The sequence below is a fragment of the Oryctolagus cuniculus genome, chromosome 15, assembly GCF_051225735.1.
Source record: "Oryctolagus cuniculus isolate XC-2025 breed Fujian yellow rabbit chromosome 15, ASM5122573v1, whole genome shotgun sequence".
Taxonomy (NCBI): domain Eukaryota; kingdom Metazoa; phylum Chordata; class Mammalia; order Lagomorpha; family Leporidae; genus Oryctolagus; species Oryctolagus cuniculus.
The window spans coordinates 20,132,945-20,155,874 of record NC_142881.1 but is presented as its reverse complement, the minus strand read 5'-3'; the positions used below and the strand labels follow the sequence as shown (position 1 = coordinate 20,155,874).

Here is a 22,930-nt window from a genome sequence, read left to right as displayed (position 1 = left end):
AGTCTGAAAACAGTTTGTGTATGCTCATATGCTATCTAAGTACTACATTATAAAATTTTTAATACTTTTAATTGTTTACTCTGCATCTGAAATATTGCCTACCCAAAACTTAGGAGAAAATATGTATCCAGGAACACCCGCATTATGATTAAGAGAAGCGAGAGTTAAATGGCCAACTTAAATAGGGCCAATTTGGCTCTCATTCCTGGGCTTTATAAAAGAAACAGTGTAAGCTTTGTGGGTGAAGGGGATGTGGACCTAATTACTTATTTAATTTAATCATTCATCCCTTTAACCCCTTTAAAACATGGCTTTTTTAGGTCAGTTATATAATGCCTGGATGCATAGTGTTTCTCTGAGTGAAAAGGCCTGCTTAATGATTTTTTAAAAAAGATTTTTACATATTCATAGTAATAAACTTAGTTTATATTTCCTTGAGCTTCATGGTCTTCCACTTCCTACCAAGTTAGTGAAGGGTTGCTATAACTACCAGATGGCAGTCTTTCCTAATTCAGTGTTAGATGCCAACAGACTAATAACAGATGGATACAGAATTCAAGCACACATTGGAAGTATTATTTAAACTGCTCATCTAGCAAATTTAATATAAAGAGGTTAAGTTGAGTACATTCATGTTATTGTACAATTGTTCGGCTCTCAGGGCAGTGCCACAATACATCTTTAAGTTTTGTTCCATGTAAAATGCTGGGTACAGGGATATTTTGCCAAGTGCTGGTTTGAAACTTGGGATCCGTCCAGTTGGCAGACCAGTTGTATTTAATCAGATGGGCCCAATTCTGAGGAATGGGATTTCATAGCAGGAGCAATGTTCTTGATGTGTAGTTATTTTAAAAAATGGTTAACTTTGGATTTTAAAATTCTCAAGTGCTACATGAAACTGTATATAGGACAAACATTATGTTTATATTGCAAATACTCCATGAAATAATAATAGCGGGAACAAATTCATTGTAGTATACTCACTTCCTTTAATTTCTTCTTCTTCTTTTTTTTTTTTTTTTGATTTATTTATTTATTTGAGAGGCAGAGTTACAGAGAGAGGGAGAGAGAGAGAGGACTTCTATCTGCTGGTTCACTCCCCAAATGGCTGCAACAGCTGAAGCAGGGCTCTATTAGAAGCCAGGAGCCAGGAGCTTCTTCTGGGTCTCCCACATGGGTGCAAGGACCCAAGGACTTGGGCCATCTTCCACTGCTATCCAGGGCCATTAGTATGGAGCTAGATCAGAAAAGGAGCAGCCAGGTTACAAACCAGTGCCCATGGGGGATGCTGGTGGCACAGCCAGAGGCTTAGCCTTCTACACCACAGCGCTGGCCCCTTTAATTTCTATTTTGATATCCTGGATCGTAACTTGCCTCCTGCATTGATGTCTGTGAATGAGGATGATACTGAAATGCAGCTGGGTTAAACCTAATAAACACTGCAGGCAATTAGCTTTCTGTGTAGAAAAAACCGTAAACCAATACTGTGTTAAAAGTAAGCAGGTCGATTGCCCAATTCAGTGACCACTTAGCACAAATGAAAAGAATCAGTAGATAAAGATTAGACCTAAAGAATTAAGGGTCTTTTTTAAACTTCAGGATCAATGCTATGTAAGTGTAATACATTGTTATACCCACATGAAGAAATTTCATGCACCAGAGTAGCACTTCCTATTGTATGTTCTGTAGATCTTTAGTTCTAAGATATTTCCCAGGAAGAGGATTTCCAGATGCATTTTGGAAACTGCTTTCAGTACTCTTTCTTGAAGGTTCATATGTATGTACCTTAGCATAGCAAAGACTGAGAAGGACTCCTGTTAAGTGCTGGGTTTACCTTTTATGTTAAAACTCAGTGTATCTCTATTTAAATATGTTGCTAGATCACAGAATCCAATCTCTCTTAGTAAAATAAGTCTCCATATTTTCATTTCTTAAAACTTCTGTTGTTTAGAACACAGGAGAAACAATGCTTAAAGTTATGAATTACCAGGTCTTTATTTTTATAATTACTCTTTATTTTTTTTCTTTTTTTTCTTTTTTATTTTATTTTATTTTATTTTTTGACAGGCAGAGTGGACAGTGAGAGAGAGAGACAGAGAGAAAGGTCTTCCTTTGCCGTTGGTTCACCCTCCAATGGCCGCCGCGGCCGGCGCGCTGCGGCCGGCGCACCGCGCTGATCCGATGGCAGGAGCCAGGAGCCAGGTGCTTTTCCTGGTCTCCCATGGGGTGCAGGGCCCAAGCACCTGGGCCATCCTCCACTGCACTCCCTGGCCACAGCAGAGGGCTGGCCTGGAAGAGGGGCACCGGGACAGAATCCGGCGCCCCGACCGGGACTAGAACCCGGTGTGCCGGCGCCGCTAGGCGGAGGATTAGCCTAGTGAGCCGCGGCGCCGGCCTATAATTACTCTTTAAAAATAATCAAAATTAAGTTTAATAGTTACAAATACCTTGGTGTGGGGAAAATAATGCTTGTATTTAGAATTTGTGCTTTAAAAATCAATAGTTGGGGCTGACTCTGTGGCTTAGTAGGTTAAGCTTCTGCCTTTGGTGCCAGTATCCCATATGTGCATTGGTTCCTGTCCTGGCTTCTCCTCTACTTACTCAGCCCTCTGCTAATGGCCTGGGAAAGCAGTGGAAGATGGCCCAAGTGCTTGGGACCCTGCATCCACATGGGAGACCCGAAAAAGCTCCTGGCTCCTGGCTTTGGATAGAGCCCTGCTCCGGCTGTTGTGGCCATTTGGGGAGAGAACCAGCAAACAGAAGACCTCTCTTTGTCTCTCCCTCTCTGTGTCTGTAAATCTGCCTCTCAAATAAATAAATCTTAAAAAAAAAAAAAAGTTAATGACAACAGGAATGAGGAATGGCCAACAGGCACATGAAAAAATGTTCAAGGTCATTAGCAATCAGGGAAATGCAAATCAAAACCACAATGAGGTTTCACCTCACCCCGGTCAGAATGGCTCACATGCAGAAATCTACCAACAACAGATGCTGGCGAGGATGTGGGGAAAAAGGGACACTAACCCACTGTTGGTGGGAATGCAAACTGGTCAAGCCACTATGGAAGTCAGTCTGGAGATTCCTCAGAAACCTGAAGATAACCCTACCGTTCGACCCAGCCATCCCACTCCTTGGAATTTACCCAAAGGAATTTAAATTGGCAAACAAAAAAGAGGTCTGCACCCTAATGTTTATTGCAGCTCAATTCACAATAGCTAAGACCTGGAACCAACCTAAATGCCCATCAACGGTAGACTGGATAAAGAAATTATGGGATATGTACTCTTTAGAATACTATACCGCAGTAAGAAACAACGAAATCCAGTCATTTGCAACAAAATGGAGGAATCTGGAACACATCATGCTGAGTGAAATAAGCCAGTCCCAAAGGGACAAATACCATATGTTCTCCCTGATCGGTGACGACTGACTGAACACCAAGAGGGAAACCTGTTGGAGTGAGGTGGACACTATGGGAAATGGTGGCTTGATCAGCATAGCCCTGACTGTTAATGAACAACTAAATACATTATCCCTCTTAGTAGTTTTTTTATCTGTTCTACTTAATATGACTGGTTTAGATCTGTAATTGATGCACAGTTATTCTTAAGTGTTGAAAATTAACTGAAATGTGATCCCTGTTGAACATGGTGGTGGGAATGGGAGAGGGAAGAGATGTATAATTTGGGACATGCTCAGGCTGACTTGCCCCAAGTGGTGGAGTTGGAAGCATACCAGGGGATTCCAATTCAATCCCATCGAGGTGGCATGTACCAATGCCATCTCACTGTTCCAGGTGATCAGTTTCAGTTCACAGTTGGTCATGGTGAAGGGACTGGGAGTCAAAGGGAGCACATAGACAAGTCTAGTACCTGCTAACGCTAACTGATGGAGTAAATAAAGGGGAGAGTGATCCAACATGGGAAGTGAGATACTCAGCAGACTCATAGAATGGCAGATGTCCTAAATAGCACTCTGGCCTCAGAATCAGCCCTAAAGGCATTCGGAGCTGGCTGAAAAGCTCATGAGAGTATTTCAGGCATGGAAAGCCAAGACACTCTGGCAAAAGATCTCTGCGAGTGAGATGCCAGTGGAAAGAACAGGTCATCAAAGAAGGAGGTACCTTTCTCTGAAGGGAGGAGAGAACCTCCACTTTGACTATGACCTTGTCTAAACAAGATAAGAGTCGGAGAACTCAGAGGGCTTCCATAGCCTTGGAAACTCATGACTGGAGCATAGGGAGATTACTGATGCCATAGACAGGAGTGTCAATTGGTAAAGTCAACAACAGGAGTCACTGTGCACTTACTCCTCATGTAGGATCTCTATCCTTAATGTGCTGTACATTGAGATTTAATGCTATAACGAGTACTCAAACAATATATTTCACTTTGTGTTTCTATGGGGGTGCAAACTGTTGAAATCCTTACTTAATGCATACTAAACTGATCCTCTGTAAAAAAAAAAAAAAAAAAAAGAAATTATCAATTCCCAACTTGACTCTCACTGGGATTAAACATGACAATAGGTCTGCTCTGATTTCATCATCATTTAAAAAAATCATCTATTATTTTTCACTTTATGTTTCTGTGTGGGAGCAAACTGTTGAAATCCTTACTTAATGTATACTAAGCTGATCTTCTGTATATTAAGATAATCGAAAATGAATCTTGATGTGAATGGAAGGGGAGAGGGAGTGGGAAAGGGGAGGGTTGTGGGTGGGAGGGACGGTATGGGGGGAAGCCATTGTAATCCATAAGTCGTACTTTGGAAATTTATATGCATTAAATAAAAGTTTAAAAAAAAAAAAAAAAGAAAGTTATTGTATAAAGAGCCTAGGGAGATTACTGATGCCGTAAACAAGAGTGTCAATTTGTTAAGTCAACAACAGGAGTCACTGTGCACTTACTCCTCATGTAGGATCTCTGTCCTTAATGTGTTGTCCAATGTGAATTAATGCTATATCTAGTACTCAAACAGTATTTTACACTTTATGTTCTGTGTGGGTGCAAACTGTTGAAATGTTTACTTAATATATACTAAATTGATCATCTGTGTATAAAGATAATTGAAAATGAATCTTGATGTGAATGGAATGGGAGAGGGAGTGGGAAAGGGGAGGATTGCGTGTGGGAGGGATGTTATGGGGGGGAGAAATCCATTGTAATCCATAAGCTGTACTTCGGAAATTTATATTTGCTAAATAAAAGTTAAAAAAAGTTATTGTATAATTAAATTACATATTTCTTAAGAATAAAATGATATGTATTTACATATTTTAAGTAGTATTTTAAATAGAACTTACATTAAGTTCTATTAAAACCATTACAAAGGTCATATTTTTTAACTGTTAAAAATGTTTTGTTGATACTTAAGCTAGTCTATTAATTGTTTTCGTTTGAACTGAAAGGAAAACCAAAGATTTCAGTAATCCAGGATACTGCCATGTAATTGAGATTTTGAGATGTCAGCTAGATCATGATACTCTGAGGTCAGCAAATGACTTCTCTATACCAAAACTTACTATTTATATTCTCTAACCTAAATATACATGAATGATTTTAGTCATTTCTTTGCTTTCTACAAATTGCTTAAAAATGACATCTGAGAATTTTTTTTTCAAATGTTATAGCTAAGCATGAGTCCTGAATCATCCACAGGTTGGAAAATTGAGAATTGTGTCATTTTATGAGCGATTGAAATTGCTAAGTATAGACAAGCTTTAAAGAGTAAGTCAGAGCATAAATTAAGTAAATTAAACCAAAAATGTTAACCAGCTGTGTTTCAGGTTTTGGAACATGCAGTATATAAATTTAACCTTCTATCAGAAAATAAATAGTTCTCTTGCCATTAATGCCAAACCGAATCATGAGGCAGTATTTTATTTTCTGTTTTATTTGGAATACCATGTGTGTTAGCTTTGCCTTACCATTTGCTAAGTAACTAAAAATGGCATCTTTAATATTAGCTAGTATTTATGGCTGATGAAAACATCAAATGAAATTTAAGGTAGAGATTATTTCAAACTGAAATACAAAATAAATATTCCCCTACCCAGTGTTATGTTAGATAGTCCTGAAAGTAATTATTTCATCCATACTATTTCTTCAGTCATCCATCCACTCAGTGCTTTTTTGCTGTTATCTCTTCATTGAAAGTCCCCTTCCACCTTCATCTCAAACCCCCACCCATCAGCATCCCTAGTTTTAAAGGTTTACAGGTAATAGGGAGTAGACTCACTAAAAACAATTTTTGCTGTGAAGAATTTTGTTTGGTGAGGAAGCCTGCAGATTAGAATGGGAATTCCAATAGAAGGAATGGCCCAGCAACAGCAGTGGGATGAAAAGCTTTAAACCTAGCCTAGAGTAGTTAATGAAACAGAAGCTGCCCTGGTGGCTCTCTGTGATTTGACCCTTTCTCTTTTCTGTTACCACTGATAGCATGAAACCACGTAGACCAGTGGTTCTCAGACTTTTGCTTGTGGTAGAAACATCTGGAGTGCTTGTTGAAACAGTTTTCTTGGCCATATTTCCACACTTTGTGATTCTTTAAGTGTGGAGTAAGGCCAAATAATTTACATTCTAATAAGTTTCCAAGTGATGCTGCTGGTCTGAGACCAATTTTGAGATGTGCTGTCTTTTTAGACCAAGAAATCTTTCTGAATCTTCTCTGATCTTTTCTGTCCTTCATGGCACCACCGTCTCCATCAAAACCTATCATCCTCAGTTACAGACTCTGCCAGAAGCTCTCTTGTTAGCTTTGCCTGTATAGGACATGTATTTATTTATTTATTTTATTTATTTATTTGAAAGGCGGAGTTATAGAGAGGCAGAGAGAGAGAGAGAGGTCTTCCATCTATTGGTTCACTCCCCAAATGTCCTCAGCGGCCAGAGCTGAGCCAATCCAAAACCAGGAGCCAGGAGGTTCTTCTGGGTCTCCCGTGTGGGTTCAGGGGCCCAAGAACTTGGGCCATCCTCCACTGCTTTCCCAGGCCATTAGCAGAGAGCTGGATCGGAAGAGGAAGAGCTGGGTCTCAAACCAGCACCTATATAGGATGCAGGCGGAGGCTTAGCCTACTACGCCATGGAAATTTTTATACTGGCCCCATGGAAATTTTTGTATTCTCTGTATAAATTTTATACTCCCATGTGAACATGGCCTTTCATAGTTTAGTACAATCTACATTTTTAAAAATAAAAACAAATTTCATTTTATTTGAAAGGCAGAGAGACATGGACAGACATCTTCCATCTACTGGTTCACTTCCCTAATGCCCACAACAACCAGGGTGGAAGTTCTGTCTAGGTCTGATGAAACTGAAGCCAAGAGCCTGGAACTCTGTCTAGATCTCCCACGTGGATGGCAGGAGACCTAAGTACTTTAGCCATTATCTGCTACCTTCCAGGATGTGCATTAGCAATAGCCGTGTGGGAAGTGGAGTTGCCAGGACTTGAACAGGCACTCCCATGTTTCAACTTTTAAATAGGTGCTTTCACTCTCTGAAGTACTGTCATATATGTGATCTTCCAAATTCATAATGGCTTTTAAGTTGTGAGGATAGAGCATTTCATGAGAGGTGAGAAGATCTGCATTCCCCAGCTATAGAAACTGTTAAGACTAGCCTCCTGGAACCAGAAATTAGATGAGAATAGTTCCTCTTCATTTCACTTACAAACAATACAGCTTTTTTTGTTGTTGTTACCTGAGTCCCTACTTGGTGAATGGTTAGCCTGGCAAAGTTGATTGCTCCCCATAAAGAGTCAGATTCTAAGTTCTGAGGATGAGCAGGAAGATTTTCTGGGAGGTAGTCACTTGAAAGTCACTTGAAAGAGAGAGAGAGAGAGAGCGAGCGAGAGAGAGCTGTTCCATCTGCTGTTCCATCACTTCCCCAGATAGCGGTAACAGCCAGCACTGGGCCAGGCTGAAGCCAGGAGCCAGGTGCTTCATCTGGTCCTCCCACATGGATTGCAGGGTCCTAACACTTGGTTCATCTTCCACTGCTTTTTCCAAGCCATTTTCAGGGAGCTGGATCAGAAGTGGAGCAGCTAAGACATGAAACCATCTCCCATATGGGATACCGTTGTCATAGGTGGCTTTAACCCTCTACACCACCACGCCAGCCTCTTGCCCAAGGTCTTTTAGTCGTAATTCACTTGGCCACTGTTTCAGTCTTACGTCAAAGCTTCTGCTTCTCTTTGACACTGGTGTGAAGGGAGATTTTTGGCACAATCAGGTAGTGATTAGCCACATGCTTCACCTTCTTATACAGTTACATACAGTATTTTAAAATTTACATAAATCCAAAGACAGCACTGTTGTATAACATACTGTGTACATCAGCACTATTTTTAAAATGTTTGTTTCCGACTAAAAATAGCACTCAAAATATTTAGAAAATACAGAAACAAGTTAGTAAACAAAAGTCAGAAGTAAACCACCACCCAGACATAGCCTGTTATTAGTGTAGGCTATCTGTGCCTACAAAGACTTTATAATTTGCTAGATGGTGACTTAATGTGGTGATTTATTTTTCATTTATGTGCAGTTCAGGGTGAATTTGGGTGGAAGTAGGAAAGAGTTTGCTTTTCAGCCCAGGTTCATCCATCCAATGGCTCCCATCCCCCAGGGCCTTCAGATCCTGTACTGGATCTTGGATCTTTTGCAACTATCCAGTAAGTAGAAGATACAACTTAGAGAAATCATGCTAACTGTTAAGAACTAAAGCCTAAACCTGATTTAGTAGTGTAGAAACAATTTCGTATCCTATTTTATTAAGGTAAAACTTTTGCTTAACTTTTTCTCTGGTCATTTTTACTGGAATATTATGCAGCTCTTCAAACTTTCATTAATTGTTATTTTTAAACAGATGTGCAATGTAGCCTCTCTAGCTACTCTTTTTTTTTTTTTTAATAGGTAGAGTTACAGACAGTGAGAGAGACAGAGAGAAAGGTCTTCTTTCTGTTGGTTCACTCCCCAAATGGCCTCGATGGCTGGTGCTGCGCCGATCCGAAGCCAGGAGCCAGATGCTTCTTCCTGGTCTCCCATGCAGGTGCAGGGGCCCAAGGACTTGCACCACTTTCTGCTGCTTTCCTAGGCCATAGCAGAGAGCTGGATCAAAAGATCAAAAGTGGAGCAACCAGGACTCAAACCGGTGCCCATATGGGATGCCGGCACTACAGGTGGCAGTGGCTTTACCCGCTATGCCATAGCACTGCCGCCTCTGGAGATTATTACTGATTAGTAATGGCTGGGTCCTGCTGTTTTTCCATAAATATGTTGTTTGTGTTGGGTTTCCTTTGTACTTTTACTAGGAGATTTTCTGACTTCATACTCTTTTATGATGATGAGTATTTCTCTGTTTCTATGTGTAGCACATCCTTAAATATAATTTTTAAGGCTGAACTAGTGATGACAAATTATTTCAGTTTATATTTGTTTTGGAAGATGTTTATTTCACCTTAATTTGTAAATGAGAATTTTGCTTATGCAGTATTCTGGTTTACATTTTTTTTTCTTTTAGAATTGGGACTGTGTCTCTCTATTCTCATAGCCTGTAGGGTTTCTGATGAGAAATCAGCTGTCAGTCTTAACTGGAGATCCTTTGAAGGTAATCTGGCATTTCTCTTGTGTACATTTTAGATTTTTTTTTTTTATGTTTTATTGTTGAAAGATGGACTAGAATGTGTTGAAGATCTTTCCTGATCATGTCTATTAGGAGTTCTGTGTAATTCCTGTACTTGGATGTCCCTATCTTTCTCCAAATTAGATAAATTTTCTGCTATTATTTCACTGAATAGGTTGTCTAGTCCATTCTCTGTTTCCACACCTTCAAGAACTCCTCTCTGTTTCACAGTATCCTATAAATCTCAAATCCTTTTTTTCCTATTTTTTCTTATGTATGTGTATGTGTATCTATCAGATATTTCCGAAGATTTGTCTTCTAGCTTGGGCATTCTTTGTTCTGCTTCACCAAGTCTGTTGTTAAGGCTTTCCACTGTACTTTTTTATTTGAGATATTGAATTCTTCATTTCTAATATTTCAGTTTGATTTAAATATTTCTGTTTCTCAGCACAATTTTTTATCCATGCCATGTATGGGGTTCTTTTTTTTTTTTTTTTTTTTAATTTGGCTATTTAGCTAAGAGGAAGAGTTACAGGGAGAGAGGGAGGAGGGAGAGAGAGAGATTTTCCATCTGCTGGTTCACTCCCCAAATGGCCGCAGTGGCCAGAGCTGTGCCAATCTGAAGCCAGGTGCTTCTTCTCCCACATGGGTGCCAGGGCCCGAGCATTTGGCTCTCTTCTGCTACTTTCCCAGACCATTAACAGAGAGCTGGATTGGAAGAGGAGCAACCAGGACATGAACTAGTGCCCATATGGGATGCCCACGCCACAGGTGGAGGCTTAGCCTACTATGCCACCAAACCAGCCCCGTATGGATTTCTTTAACTCATGTATTTGCTTCTCTGTGTTTTGAGTAATCTAATGATCATTCTTTTGAATTTCTTTTCAGTCATTTCATCAATTTCTTCATCTTTACATTCTAATATTGAAGTGTTGTGTTATTTTTGGGAGTCATATTATCTTACTCATTCATGTTTCTTGTATTTCTATGTTTATTTTTAGGCGTTTGTGGAGACATCTGTTGGTTTTTTTCCTCTGAGGGCTTTTATCTTTGAAATGCCTCTGTGGATTAGTAGAGTGTCTGCTCCTTCAGTGGATATCCAGAGAAGTATGCTGAGTAGGACCTGGCAGCTCTGGCCAATGCTCACGTATCGGGCAAGTTTCCAGGGTGACACCCAAGTAGGGCATGGTAAGATCTCTGCCTTCAGGGAAAAGTATATGATCACATTGGCTGGTGTGATCACGGTGTCGACCCCTCTCTGGGTGAACCGATCACCCTAGATGAACCCACAGCATCTAGGCACTCATCTACGCAGGTGCATGAAGTGCACAAAGGATCTGTGTGCTCCTCATTGTGAGCATGGAACCCTGAGCCTCTGGAGCCGGATATCATGATTGCCCAAAGTCCCAGCCGTGCACTATTGTATACTCCTAGTATCTCCACAGTCACAGGCAGCAAGGAATCCATTCTCAACCCCACGAGACTCCCATGTCTACAGAAAGAGCTGTGGCATTCCCAGATCCAGCTGCCTAATCCACAGGGATTTGTTGGTCTTCTGCCCTGGAAGTTGAGTCCTGGTGCCTTAATGGAGTGAGGTGAGGAAAGTGCTTCATGGCTTAAGTGAATGCCCTGCACTGCCCTCCCCACAACCGTACCTCCAGGCTAGACTCAAAGTCAGTGGAGACTGCAGATTTATCCCTCTGATAAAATTCCCCAGCTGCACGTGGATTATAGCAGCTTCGACTTGACTTATTAATACGATGTTTCCTTTGTGCTGGTTGCCAGATGCCTTATTCCAGGAAGATGGCATCTCCTCCAGCCACTGTGCAGTCGGAGTCACTGATAGTGTCCTGCTTGCTGCTGTGTGATTGTATTGTCCCTGTTGTTCCATGGTATCTCTCTTCTTTTTGTAGAATTTCCACTACAACCTTCTCTCCAACTGTCCCCCTGGGACTGCAGTTCTTCCACTTTTCTTCTTTTATGTTGCTGTGGTCAGAATCAATCAGCGTGGTGTTTTTTTTTTTTTTTTTTTGCTTTTCAGACATCTTATATCTCGCCCTTTGGAATCTCTTAATATCCATGGACCTTATATTAAGAAACTCATTTTCTGGGCTTGCACTATGGCTTAGTAGGTTAAGCCTCCACTTGTGGCACCAGCATCCCATATGGGCACCAGTTTGTATCCTGGCTGCTTCTCTTCCTTTTTTTTTTTTGACAGGCAGAGTGGACAGTGAGAGAGAGAGAGAGACAGAGAGAAAGGTCTTCCTTTGCCGTTGGTTCACCCTCCAATGGCCACCGTGGCCAGCGCGCTGTGGCCGGCGCACCGCGCTGATCCGATGGCAGGAGCCAGGTGCCTCCTCCTGGTCTCCCATGGGGTGCAGGGCCCAAGCACTTGGGTCATCCTCCACTGCACTCCCTGGCCACAGCAGAGAGCTGGCCTGGAAGAGGGGCAACCGGGACAGAATCCGGTGCCCCGACCGGGACTAGAACCCGGTGTGCCGGCGCCGCAAGGTGAAGGATTAGCCTACTGAGCCGCGGCGCCAGCTTCTCTTCCAATCCAGTTCTCTGCAGATGTCCTGGGAAGGCAGTAGAAGATGGCCCAAGTGCCTGGGCCCCTACACCCATGTGGGAGACCTGTCAGAAGCTCGTGGTCTTGAATTGACCCAGCTCCGGTGTTGCAACCATCTGGGAATGAACTAGCAGATGGATGATCTCTCTTTCTCTTCGTATCCCTCCCTCTGTAACTCTGCCTCTCAAAAAAATAAATCTTAAAAAAAAAAAAGAAAGAAATTCCTTTTCTAAGATAAATTCCCTTCCTGAAGATTTTATGACTTTATTTATTACAAAAGTAGGCCTCATTCTTCAGAAATATACTTTGTGATGTGATTAGAATATTGTAGGTAAGGAATTCTATGTAGCTTTAAAATTAAATTGTGCTTTCTCTTTAAGGCCTTATTAGGATTGATGTCAGAGCTTCCCATAATTAGAAGATAAGATACCTGCCTATTATGTGGGCAGACCACAGCCACATTAAGAAAACCAATAAATTTTTAAGTACATCCGTATTAAAATAGGCACTAGATGTTTTAAAACAACATTCTGTTCTATCTTCTTGGGAGGGACAGCAATAAGGACAGAGGTAGTAAGGCAATGAGAAGATGGCAAAGAGTTCAGACAGTCGGGCAATACAGCTTGTGCAACAAGTTTTGCCTGTTCATATTTGTCAGTCTTGTCCAAGTGACTTGGAAATATTTATATTTTAGGTAAATAGAGAAATGATTTTTTAAAGATTTATTTATTTATTTGAAAGGCAGAGTTAGAGAGAAAGAGAGAGAGAGAGATCTTCCATCCACTGGTTCACTCCCCAGGTAGCCGCAACTGCCAGAGTTGTGCTGATCTGAAGCCAGGAGCCAGGAGCTTCCTCTGGGTCTCCCACGAGGGTACAGGGGCCCAAGGACTTGGGCCATCTTCTACTACTTTCCCAGGCCATAGCAGAGAGCTGGATCAAAAGTGGAGCAGCCAGGACTCAAACTGGCACCCATATGGGATGCAGGCGCGCTACACCATACACAGGCCCCAAGAAGTAATTTTTAAATCTTTATATGAAAATAAAATAACATGTTTAAAAAATAGATTTCAATTATACTAATGCTATTTTTTAATTAAGTGGTCTGTAGTAACATGGAGTATGGATTTTGGTGTTAACTTGAAAAAAATAAAGTATTAATAACAGTCTTACTGACAACTGGATTCTGTCTGGTACTCTTTTCATCCAAAGTCTTCTGATGATTGTGAATAAATACTACTTAAACCATTCTCCACATAGTTATTTCAAGAGAAAGATTCCACTAGTGGTAAGTCAATTTGATTTTGTTCTTTGTCTAAAATTATACAATACCAGAGAAATTTAAATCAGTTTTATTCTAAGCTAGTTACTAAAACTTTGAGGAGAAGTTGCCTGTTTTTCTACTTCAGGGTTTTTATGGGTCACTTTTTTTTTTTTTTTAACAAACCATTGGTCATTGGATTTTATTTGCAGAGTAACATCCATCACAATGAATAGGAAATAGAATTTTTTTATTTTATTTTATTTAATGAACATAAATTTCCAAAGTACAGCTTATGGATTACAGTAGCTCCCCCCCCATAACTTCCCTCCCACCCACAACACTCCCCTCTCCCACTCCCTCTCCCCTTCCATTCACATCAAGATTAATTTACAAATATCTTTATATACAGAAGATCAATTTAGCATATATTAAGTAAAGATTTCCACAGTTTACACTATGGGTCACATTTTTAATGAAGCATATATTTCAGCTTTTTAGAAAATTTGCATGCACTAGACCAGTAATGATTAATCCTGGCCCAGTGAGCAAGAATGTTAACTCAAAAACTTATTTCCAGGCTGTGAAATAGCCTAAGGAGGACTTAGTAATTTTGTTTATTGTAATTAAGTGCTAGAGTTGGTGTGTGTGGTTGTTGGACTAGTCTAGTTTTCAGTTGGACTACTTTTCTCTTAGCAGGTGGAATCCTCTTCCTTCTATTCTTCCCTTTTTTCTCTGTAGTATAATTCTGTGTGAGGTTGTCTTGACCTTTAAATCCACCTGAGTTGCTTTTCCCTGAACTTATCTTAATGATTAGAAAAAATAGGGTTTTAAAGGATGTGCTAGTTGGAAACCACTTTAGAATGATAAAATGAAAATTTGTGCAATCCTCATCTAAAGAGAAAAATTTATATAGCATATATAAGTTTAGATTTCTTGGAACCAATGAATGCAAAAGCATGGTTTTCAAATCCTATTTAATATTATAATTTTGGAGAAGTTGCTAAACATATCAGAGCCTTGTTTTTCTCATCTACAAGATGGAAGTGATTGGGCCAGTGCCGTGGCTCACTTGGTTAATCCTCCGCCTGTGGCGCCAGCATCCCATATGGGCACCTGGTTCTAGTCCCGGTTGCTACTCTTCCAGTCCAGCTCTCTGCTGTGGCCCAAGAGGGCAGTAGAGAATGGCCCAAGTGTTTGGGCTCCTGTATCTGCGTGGGAGACCAGGAAGAAGCACCTAGCTCCTGGCTTCGGATTGGCACAGTGCCGGCCGTGGCAGCCATTTGGGGAATGAACCAACAGAAGGAAGACCTTTCTCTCTGTCTCTGTCACTGTCTATAACTCTACCTGTCCAAAAAAAAAAAAAAGATGAAAGTGCCCATTTAAGTGATGAACATTCAATAAAATATGTATGTAAATCACTCGGTATAGTTCTTTACATAATAAGTTATTTAAAAAGTAGCTGTGGAGGCCGGCGCCGTGGCTCAATAGGCTAATCCTCCACCTTGCGGCGCCGGCACACCGGGTTCTAGTCCCGGTCAGGGCACCGGATTCTGTCCCGGTTGCCCCTCTTCCAGGCCAGCTCTCTGCTGTGGCCAGGGAGTGCAGTGGAGGATGGCCCAGGTGCTTGGGCCCTGCACCCCATGGGAGACCAGGAAAAGCACCTGGATCCTGGCTCCTGCCATCAGATCAGCGCGGTGCGCCGGCTGCAGCGGCGGCCATTGGAGGGTGAACCAACGGCAAAGGAAGACCTTTCTCTCTGTCTCTCTCTCTTACTGTCCACTCTGCCTGTCAAAAATAAAAAATAAATAAATAAATAAATAAAAAGTAGCTGTGGAGCAGGTGGTGAGGTGCAGGAGGTTAAGCTGCAAGTTGGGGTGCCTGCATCCCATATGGGAGAGTCAGTTGGAGTCCTAGCTACTTGACTTCCATTTCAGCTTCCTGCTAATGCATTGGGAGGTAATGATAATGGCTTAAGTGCTTGAGCCCCTGCTACCCATGTGGTAGACTCAGATGAAGTTCCAGGCTCTAGCTTTTGCCTGGCACATCCCTGGCTATTTTGGGCATTTGGGGAGTGAACCAGCAGATAGAAGATCTCTCTGTCTGTATCTGACTCTCTTGCTCCACTATTCAAGTAGGTGAAAAAAAAAAATAGAAAACTAAGTGAACATTTAAAAAATAATAGTTGTTAATGAGACGTGAAGTACTAGTTTGAAAATACTTGGTTGGCAGTTGAAAAAGGGTAATACTATCATAATCCAGGATAATTTTCTTCCTTTTTAAATTTATTTTGTGGAGTTTATATTGAAGCCGTGCTGAGGTCCAGTGTGATTCTGAAGTGATGTCTACAATAAACCATCAGGTTTGTCAAGTAGGTCACAAATGCTAACTATTGAGATGAAGTACTTGCTACCCTAAAGACAGCAGAATAGAATTTTCACCAGGTTACTTTTTGTAATATGTGTTTTAAAGACTATGCTTTTCAACTGTGCCCTGAATAATGATGATAGCCAGTTCAAAATAGCTAAATAGATGTTATTTGTGATTTGTACTTGCCTTTAGGGCAGTTAAAAGAGCCTTGCTATTAATAGATCCTTTGTGTGTTTAAAATTGAATGATATAAATAACTTAAAATTTATGAAGTAGATTTACCAAATTAGCACACTTTTAGCAACCATATGAATAATGTTAGTCTTAGCATCAGATTGCTCATCTATAAATACATTCTGTAACACAGAATTGTTATTATGTGGGTTGTCATGATGGTGAAATGAGTTCCAGTGGTTCTTAAGCCAAAAAATGGATTAAAATCAGATGCCTAGCATTTCCCAATAATATATATATAAATATAAATATATATATTTATTTGGGTCCTGTTCCAGGTCTTCTAAATCAGAATCTTTATAGGTTGAGACCTAGATGATTTTTATATGCATCTCCAGTTAATACCCATTTTAGAAGTGAAAAATTGTGTAAACCCTATCCTGTAATAGTTTTTGACTCTTAGATGTATTTTGGGACCAGTTGTTACTTATAGTTCTTTCAGGAAAATAAGAAAATAGCCAAAGGGAAAGTCGGTTGAAAAATGAGAAGTGAAATAGTTTCTTAGAAGTAGAAATGGGCTGGCACCGCGGCTCACTTGGCTAATCCCCTGCCTGTGGCGCCGGCACCCCGGATTCTAGTCCCGGTTGGGGTACTGGATTCTGTCCTGGTTGCCCCTCTTCCAGTCCGGCTCTCTGCTTTGGCCCAGGAGTGCAGTGGAGGATGGCCCAAGTGCTTGGGCCCTGCACCTGCATGGGAGACCAGGAGGAGGCACCTGGCTCCTGGCTTTGGATCAGCGCAGCGCGCCACCTGTAGCAGCCATTTGGGGGGTGAACCAACGGAAAAAAGGAAGACCTTTCTCTCTCTCACTGTCTAACTCTGCCTGTCAAAAAAAGAAAAAAAAAAGTAGAAATGAAAAACTATGAATTCCAGTGATTTCAGGACCACCATTGTAGCACAGTGGGTCAAGCCACCACCTGCAATGCTGGCATCCCTTATGGGCACCAGATTTTGTCCCAGCTGCTCTGCTTCTGATCCAGGTCTCTGCTGATGCCTCTGGGAAATCAATAGAAGGTGGCCCAAGTGCTTGGGCCCCCACCCATCTGGGAGACCCAGATGAAACTCCTGGCTGGTGATTTTGGCCTGGCCTTTCCTGGCCTTGAGGCCATTTTGGGAGTGAACCAGTGGATGGAAGATCTCTCTCTGTCTCTGTACTGTGCCTCCAAAATAAAAATAAATATATCTTTTTCTAAAATTCCATTGATTTCTCACAGAAAAAAATTATTTCACATTTTTCTCCAATATCTTGAGTTTTGGGGGTTCATAAGGTAAAAATAAGTATGTTTTAAAATCAAACACAACTAATAAGAACCACTGTCCCATAGAAACAAGTATTACTATACTTTTTTTTTTTTTTTTTTTTTTTTTAAGATTCATTAATTTTATTTGGAAGAGTTACAGAGAGGGAGTGACAGAGGCAAAGAGAGAAAGAGATCTTCCACCTGCTGGTTCACTCCCCAAATGGCCACAATGACCAGGGTTGGGCCAGTCTGAAGCTAGAGTTTCATCTGGGTCTCCCACGTGGATGCAGGGGCCCAAGCATTTGGGCTATCTTCCACCATTTTAGCAGGGAGCTAGAACTCGAACAGGCACCTATATGGTGTGCTAATGCTGTAGGCATTGGCTTTACCCACTACACTACGGTGCCAGTCCCAGCATTACTGTACTTTAAAAAGGTTTATATATCTAAAATGAAATGTGTCTTGTCTCTAGCTGTATTTCTCTCGAAAATGGTGTTTGATTTAGAAAATAGGTCCTCATATGTAAGTGGGACTATAAGTTGATAACTTTCTTTGGAAGGCAATTTGGCAGTACTAAAATTAATATTGTCCCAGAAATTAACTCCTTTATGTACAGTCAGTTGAGGTTTTGTTTTAAAGATTTATTTATTTATTTGAAAGTCATAGTTACAGAGAGAGAGGGAAGACAGATCTTCCATCCACTATTTCACTCTCCGTATGGCTGCAAAGGCTGGGGCTGGGCCAGGCTGAAGCCGGGAGTTGGGAGCTTCTCCCAGGTCTCCCTTCTGGTGGCAGGGGCCCAAACACTTGGGCCATCTTCTACTTTTCGCAGGCCATCAGCAGCAGGGAGCTGGATCAGAAGCAGAGCAGCTGGGACATGAGCTGGTGCCCATATGGGATGCTGGGTGTTACAGATGGCAGCTTTATCCCCTATGGCACAATGGTGTCCCCAGCCAATTAAGTTTTGACAAGAATGTTAAACACCATTTAATGCAGAGAGGATAGATTTTTTTCAACAAATGAAGCTGATAGAACTAGATGTCCTTACACAAAACATCAACCCCAAAATAAACTTAAATAGGACCCTTATACAATACATAGAATTAATTTAACCAGAGACCTAATTAAAGACCTAAAACTATGACTCTTGAATAAAATGTAGAGGAAAATCTGCATGAAGTTGTATCTGGGATGTTTTCTTGGATGAGGCACCAAAAACACAGACAAAAAAAGGAAAAATAGATAATTTGGACTTTTGGACGTTACCACAATAAAAAATATATATATGCATCACAGAACACTATCAAGAGAATTAATTAGTTATAGAATGGGATAAAATAATTGAAAATTATATATCTATTGGAGAATTTGTATCCAGAATGTAAAGAGCTTGTAGAATTCAACAAAAACAACCTAGTTCAAAAATGATTAAAGGATTCAAATAGGCATTTCTTCAAAGCATCTGTCTGAATGGCCAATAAACACATAAAAAGAAGCTCAACTTCACTAGTATTAGGGTAATGCAAATCAGAACCACAGTGAGATACCACTTCACACCTAAGATGGCTGTTATCCAAAAAATAGGAAATGAAAAGTATTGGTAAGCTTGTGGAGAAGCTGGAAATTGCTGGTGGAAGTGTGAAGTGGTGGAGCTGCTGTGGAAAACTGTTGTAATTTCTCAAAAAGTTAAGCATAGTCCAACTTTCTACAAATATGTTCAAAGAAGTACATGCAAACGCAGCATTGTAACTGAAATACTGGGACACTGCAGCGCAGCAGGTCAAAGGCCTGGCCTGCTGGGCTGGCATTTCATATAGGCTCCAGTTCGAGTCCTAGCTGCTCCATTTCCAATCCAGTTCTCTGCTAATGTACCTGGGAAAGCAGCAGAGGATGGCTCAAGTCTTGGGCCCGTGCATCCATGCGAGAGACTTGGAAGAAGCTCCTGGCTTCAGATCAGCTGAGCTCCAGGTGTGGTGGCCATTTGGGGAGTAAACCAGTGGATGGAAGACCTCTCACTCTCCCTCTATCTCTACCTCTCTCTATAACTCTTTCAAATATATAAAATAAATATTAAAAAAATAATAATACAGGCCGGCGCTGCGGCTCACTAGGCTAATCCTCCGCCTGCAGCGCCGACACACCGGGTTCTAGTCCCGGTTGGGGCGCCAGATTCTGTCCCGGTTGCCCCTCTTCCAGGCCAGCTCTCTGCTGTGGCCAGGGAGTGCAGTGGAGGATGGCCCAGGTGCTTCGGCCCTGCACCCCGTGGGAGACCAGGAAAAGCACCTGGCTCCTGGCTCCTGCCATCGGATCAGCGCGGTGCGCCGGCCACGGCGGCCATTGGAGGGTAAACCAACGGCAAAAGGAAGACCTTTCTCTCTGTCTCTCTCTCTCACTATCCACTCTGCCTGTCAAAAAAATAAAAAATAAAAAAAAAATAATACATCCACACAGTGGAATATTATGTGACTTTTTGAAAGTCCTGAAATGAAAGTATATATTAAGAGGAATAAAGCAGCCAGCGCTGCAGCTCAGTAGGCTAATCCTTCGCCTTGCGGCGCCGGCACACCGGGTTCTAGTCCCGGTTGGGGCGCCGGATTCTGTCCCGGTTGCCCCTCTTCCAGGCCAGCTCTCTGCTGTGGCCAGGGAGTGCAGTGGAGCATGGCCCAAGTGCTTGGGCCCTGCACCCCATGGGAGACCAGGAGAAGTACCTGGCTCCTGCCATCGGATCAGCGCGGTGCGCCGGCCGCATCGTGCCGGCCACATCGCCCCAGCCGCATCTGGCCAGCCGCGGTGGCCATTGGAGGGTGAACCAACGGCAAAGGAAGACCTTTCTCTCTGTCTCTCTCTCTCACTGTCCACTCTGCCTGTCAAAAAAAAAAAAAAGGAATAAAGCAAGATGTAAAGAGCTGCACATTTTACAGTTTTTGTAAAACAGGTGGGAAAGAATCCCAAGTGGCAAAAATTCTTTCAGAATGGAGTTCAGGGTGGGTGGGGGAGGAAGATATCTTTATTGTGCAGACTTTGTACATGTTGACTTTTTGTACCTGAATTTTTACTTTATGTAAATATTATTTTATACTGAGAAAAATTTCTAAATACACCAATAATGTGCTTTGATAGCAGAGTCTTTGGTGGGTTAGAGGTGGGGTCCATCCCTCTTGAGAAAACACCTAAGAATGGCTGCTCAGCAGATAATCTTCCATAAAGTGCAGGCCCCTCCATGTGTGAACATGCCACAATTATTTTGATAAATAGTTTATATCAAAAACAAAAATAAATGAATACATGACTAGTTTTCTTTCTAAACATGAAAACCACTACAGAGTTTATATATATAAAGGTTCTCCAAAAAGTTCATGGAAAATGCATATTATAAAAAAGCTCTACATGGATTTTAAGGTTTTTTTTTTTTTTTGCATCAAAATTATCTTTTAATTCCACTCCTATCAATTTTTTGAAGTCCTCATGTGTGTGCATTTGATAGTAAAGAAAATATCTAAGGCCAATTCAGAGACAGGATTGTTGGAGAAGTTGGAGTAGAAAGGGAAATTTTCTTAGAGCTTAAAGAAACCATTGTTCAAATAGAGTGCGGAAACAGCCAGATTTTAAGGAAGTATAAATACCATGTTCAGTTGAGTTCAGGTTTAATGATAATGAGACCTTCAATAATCTGTTCCTAGGTATGCAAAATACGTTGTTTAGAAAATGAAAAAAGCACATGGGAATAAGTGCAAACACAATAGGAAAAATAGAGCTTTTACTTTTATTAGTAAATAAATACAAGACAGATGGCTGAGAACATAACAGAAGGGGGGAAATAAACTTAACATGGTGATCTTCCTACATTTTCACGTTTACTGTACTAGTAATTAAAAAGATGCTCTTAGATTCACTTTTAAATAGATGAGTTTCAGTAATGCCAGTTTCTGCTAGGTATAATGTGAATTTTTTCTTTTTTTGCTGCAAATGATAATAGGAAATTTAAGAGCTTTCTCACTCTTCAATTAGTATTTTTCAATATGCCATCCTTTTTTTTTATTTTTTATTTTTTGACAGGCAGAGTTAGACAGTGAGAGAGAGAGACAGAGAGAAAGGTCTTCCTTCCATTGGTTCACCCCCCAAATGGCCACTATGGCCAGCGCGCTGCACCGATCAGGAGCCAGGTGCTTCCTTCTGGTCTCCCATGCGGGTGCAGGGCCCAGGCACTTGGGCCATCCTCCACTGCACTCCTGGGCCACAGCAGAGACCAGGACTGGTAGAGGAGCAACTGGGACAGAATCCGGTACCCCAACCAGGACTAGAACCCCGGGTGCCAGTGCCACAGGTGGAGGATTAGTCTAGTGAGCCGCAGCACCAGCCTCATCCTTCTGATTATTACTTTTAGAAGTTGTCTATCTGAATTCTATAAGGTCTGTTTTATATTTTAAAATTTATGTGTTTTAAATTTTAAGTCTGCATTTCTAGAAATACTCTTTTAGAATCTAGTGCATATATTGTAATACCCAAGACTATTTTTCTATGCATAAATTTAAAATAGTAAATAGTGAACTTCATATCACAGATTGTACTTGCATTATTATTTGTTTCTGTATTTTTATTTTTGATTTTTAACTTAAAAATGTTTTGTAATTTGAACCTTCACTATCAGTAGTCTAATCTTTGCTGGCAAATTAATAGAATGATTCATTTTCCTTGAGGGATTCTTGTTCTCAACAGAAGGCAAAAATAAAAGCGAGTGAAATACCCCTAGAATAGAAATTTGAAATGAAGCTTTAATTCAAACACGCAGACTGGTGATGTCTATATTAATCAGTTTTACTTTCTTGGAAGACAATTTGTCAATGTTTATCAGAGGTTAAGTGTGTCTACCTCTTGATTCATCAGGTACATTTCTAGGAATTTACTTTATGCTTTAATTCCAGAAAAGTTGCAAAATTATATATGCCAAAATGTTTGTTTCTGCAGAATTAATAATGATAAAAAACAAACCTGGAATGGGGCATGACTATTTAATTCATAAATCCATGTAAAGTGTTTAGCATCTAGTAAACACCCAGCAATATTAACAGTTAATATAATGCTGCTGAACTCTTTCTTGATTGACAAGGTGTCAAACTGGAAAAAAATACCAGAACAAGAAAAAGGATAAACTATGATGATAAAGCATCCAGGCAGATGTATTAACAACATTTGATTGAACTGGTGACCATCTTGCCCAGGAGTTCTGAATTAATTTTGTATTGTGTGAACATAGAAAATTAGTGCTAAATCAATGTCTATACATAAACCACTCAGCTTCTTATCACTAGATGGTGTTATCTAAGGATTAAAGTCTGATGAATTTTATAATGCTAATGACTTACTATTTTTCATATTATAAATCAAAGAAAAGTACAGATAAAAAAAAAAACAAACAGGTGGGCAATTTGACACCCTTATTCCGTGTCAAAATGCCTGGTTTGAGTTTTGGCTCTTCTGCTTCCAGTCCAACTTCCTGTAATGCATACCTTGGCAGGCAGCAGGTGATGGCTTGAGTGCTTGAGTCCTAGTCACCCTAATTGAATTCTAGTCTCCTGGCTTTGACCTTGTCCAGTTCTAAGTGTTGTAGGCAAATGGAAAATTTCTTTGTTGTCTCTCTG

At 40.8% G+C, this 22,930-nt stretch overlaps 1 protein-coding gene across 14 annotated transcripts in view; it reads left to right on the top strand.

The window, feature by feature from the left end:
- ADD3 (adducin 3) overlaps positions 1 to 22,930 on the top strand; it is a 173,904-nt gene that overhangs the window by 38,534 nt on the left and 112,440 nt on the right. For 3 of the 14 annotated variants that reach the window (XM_070057239.2, XM_070057238.2, XM_070057237.2), the window contains exons 2-3: positions 9,521 to 9,607; positions 10,624 to 10,810. The exons of the other annotated variants lie outside the window; for them this stretch is intronic. In XM_070057239.2, coding sequence (XP_069913340.1) covers positions 9,566 to 9,607; positions 10,624 to 10,810 — 229 coding nt within the window. In that variant the 5' untranslated portion in view covers positions 9,521 to 9,565. The remainder of the gene's footprint in view (positions 1 to 9,520; positions 9,608 to 10,623; positions 10,811 to 22,930) is intronic. 14 annotated transcript variants of the gene reach the window in all.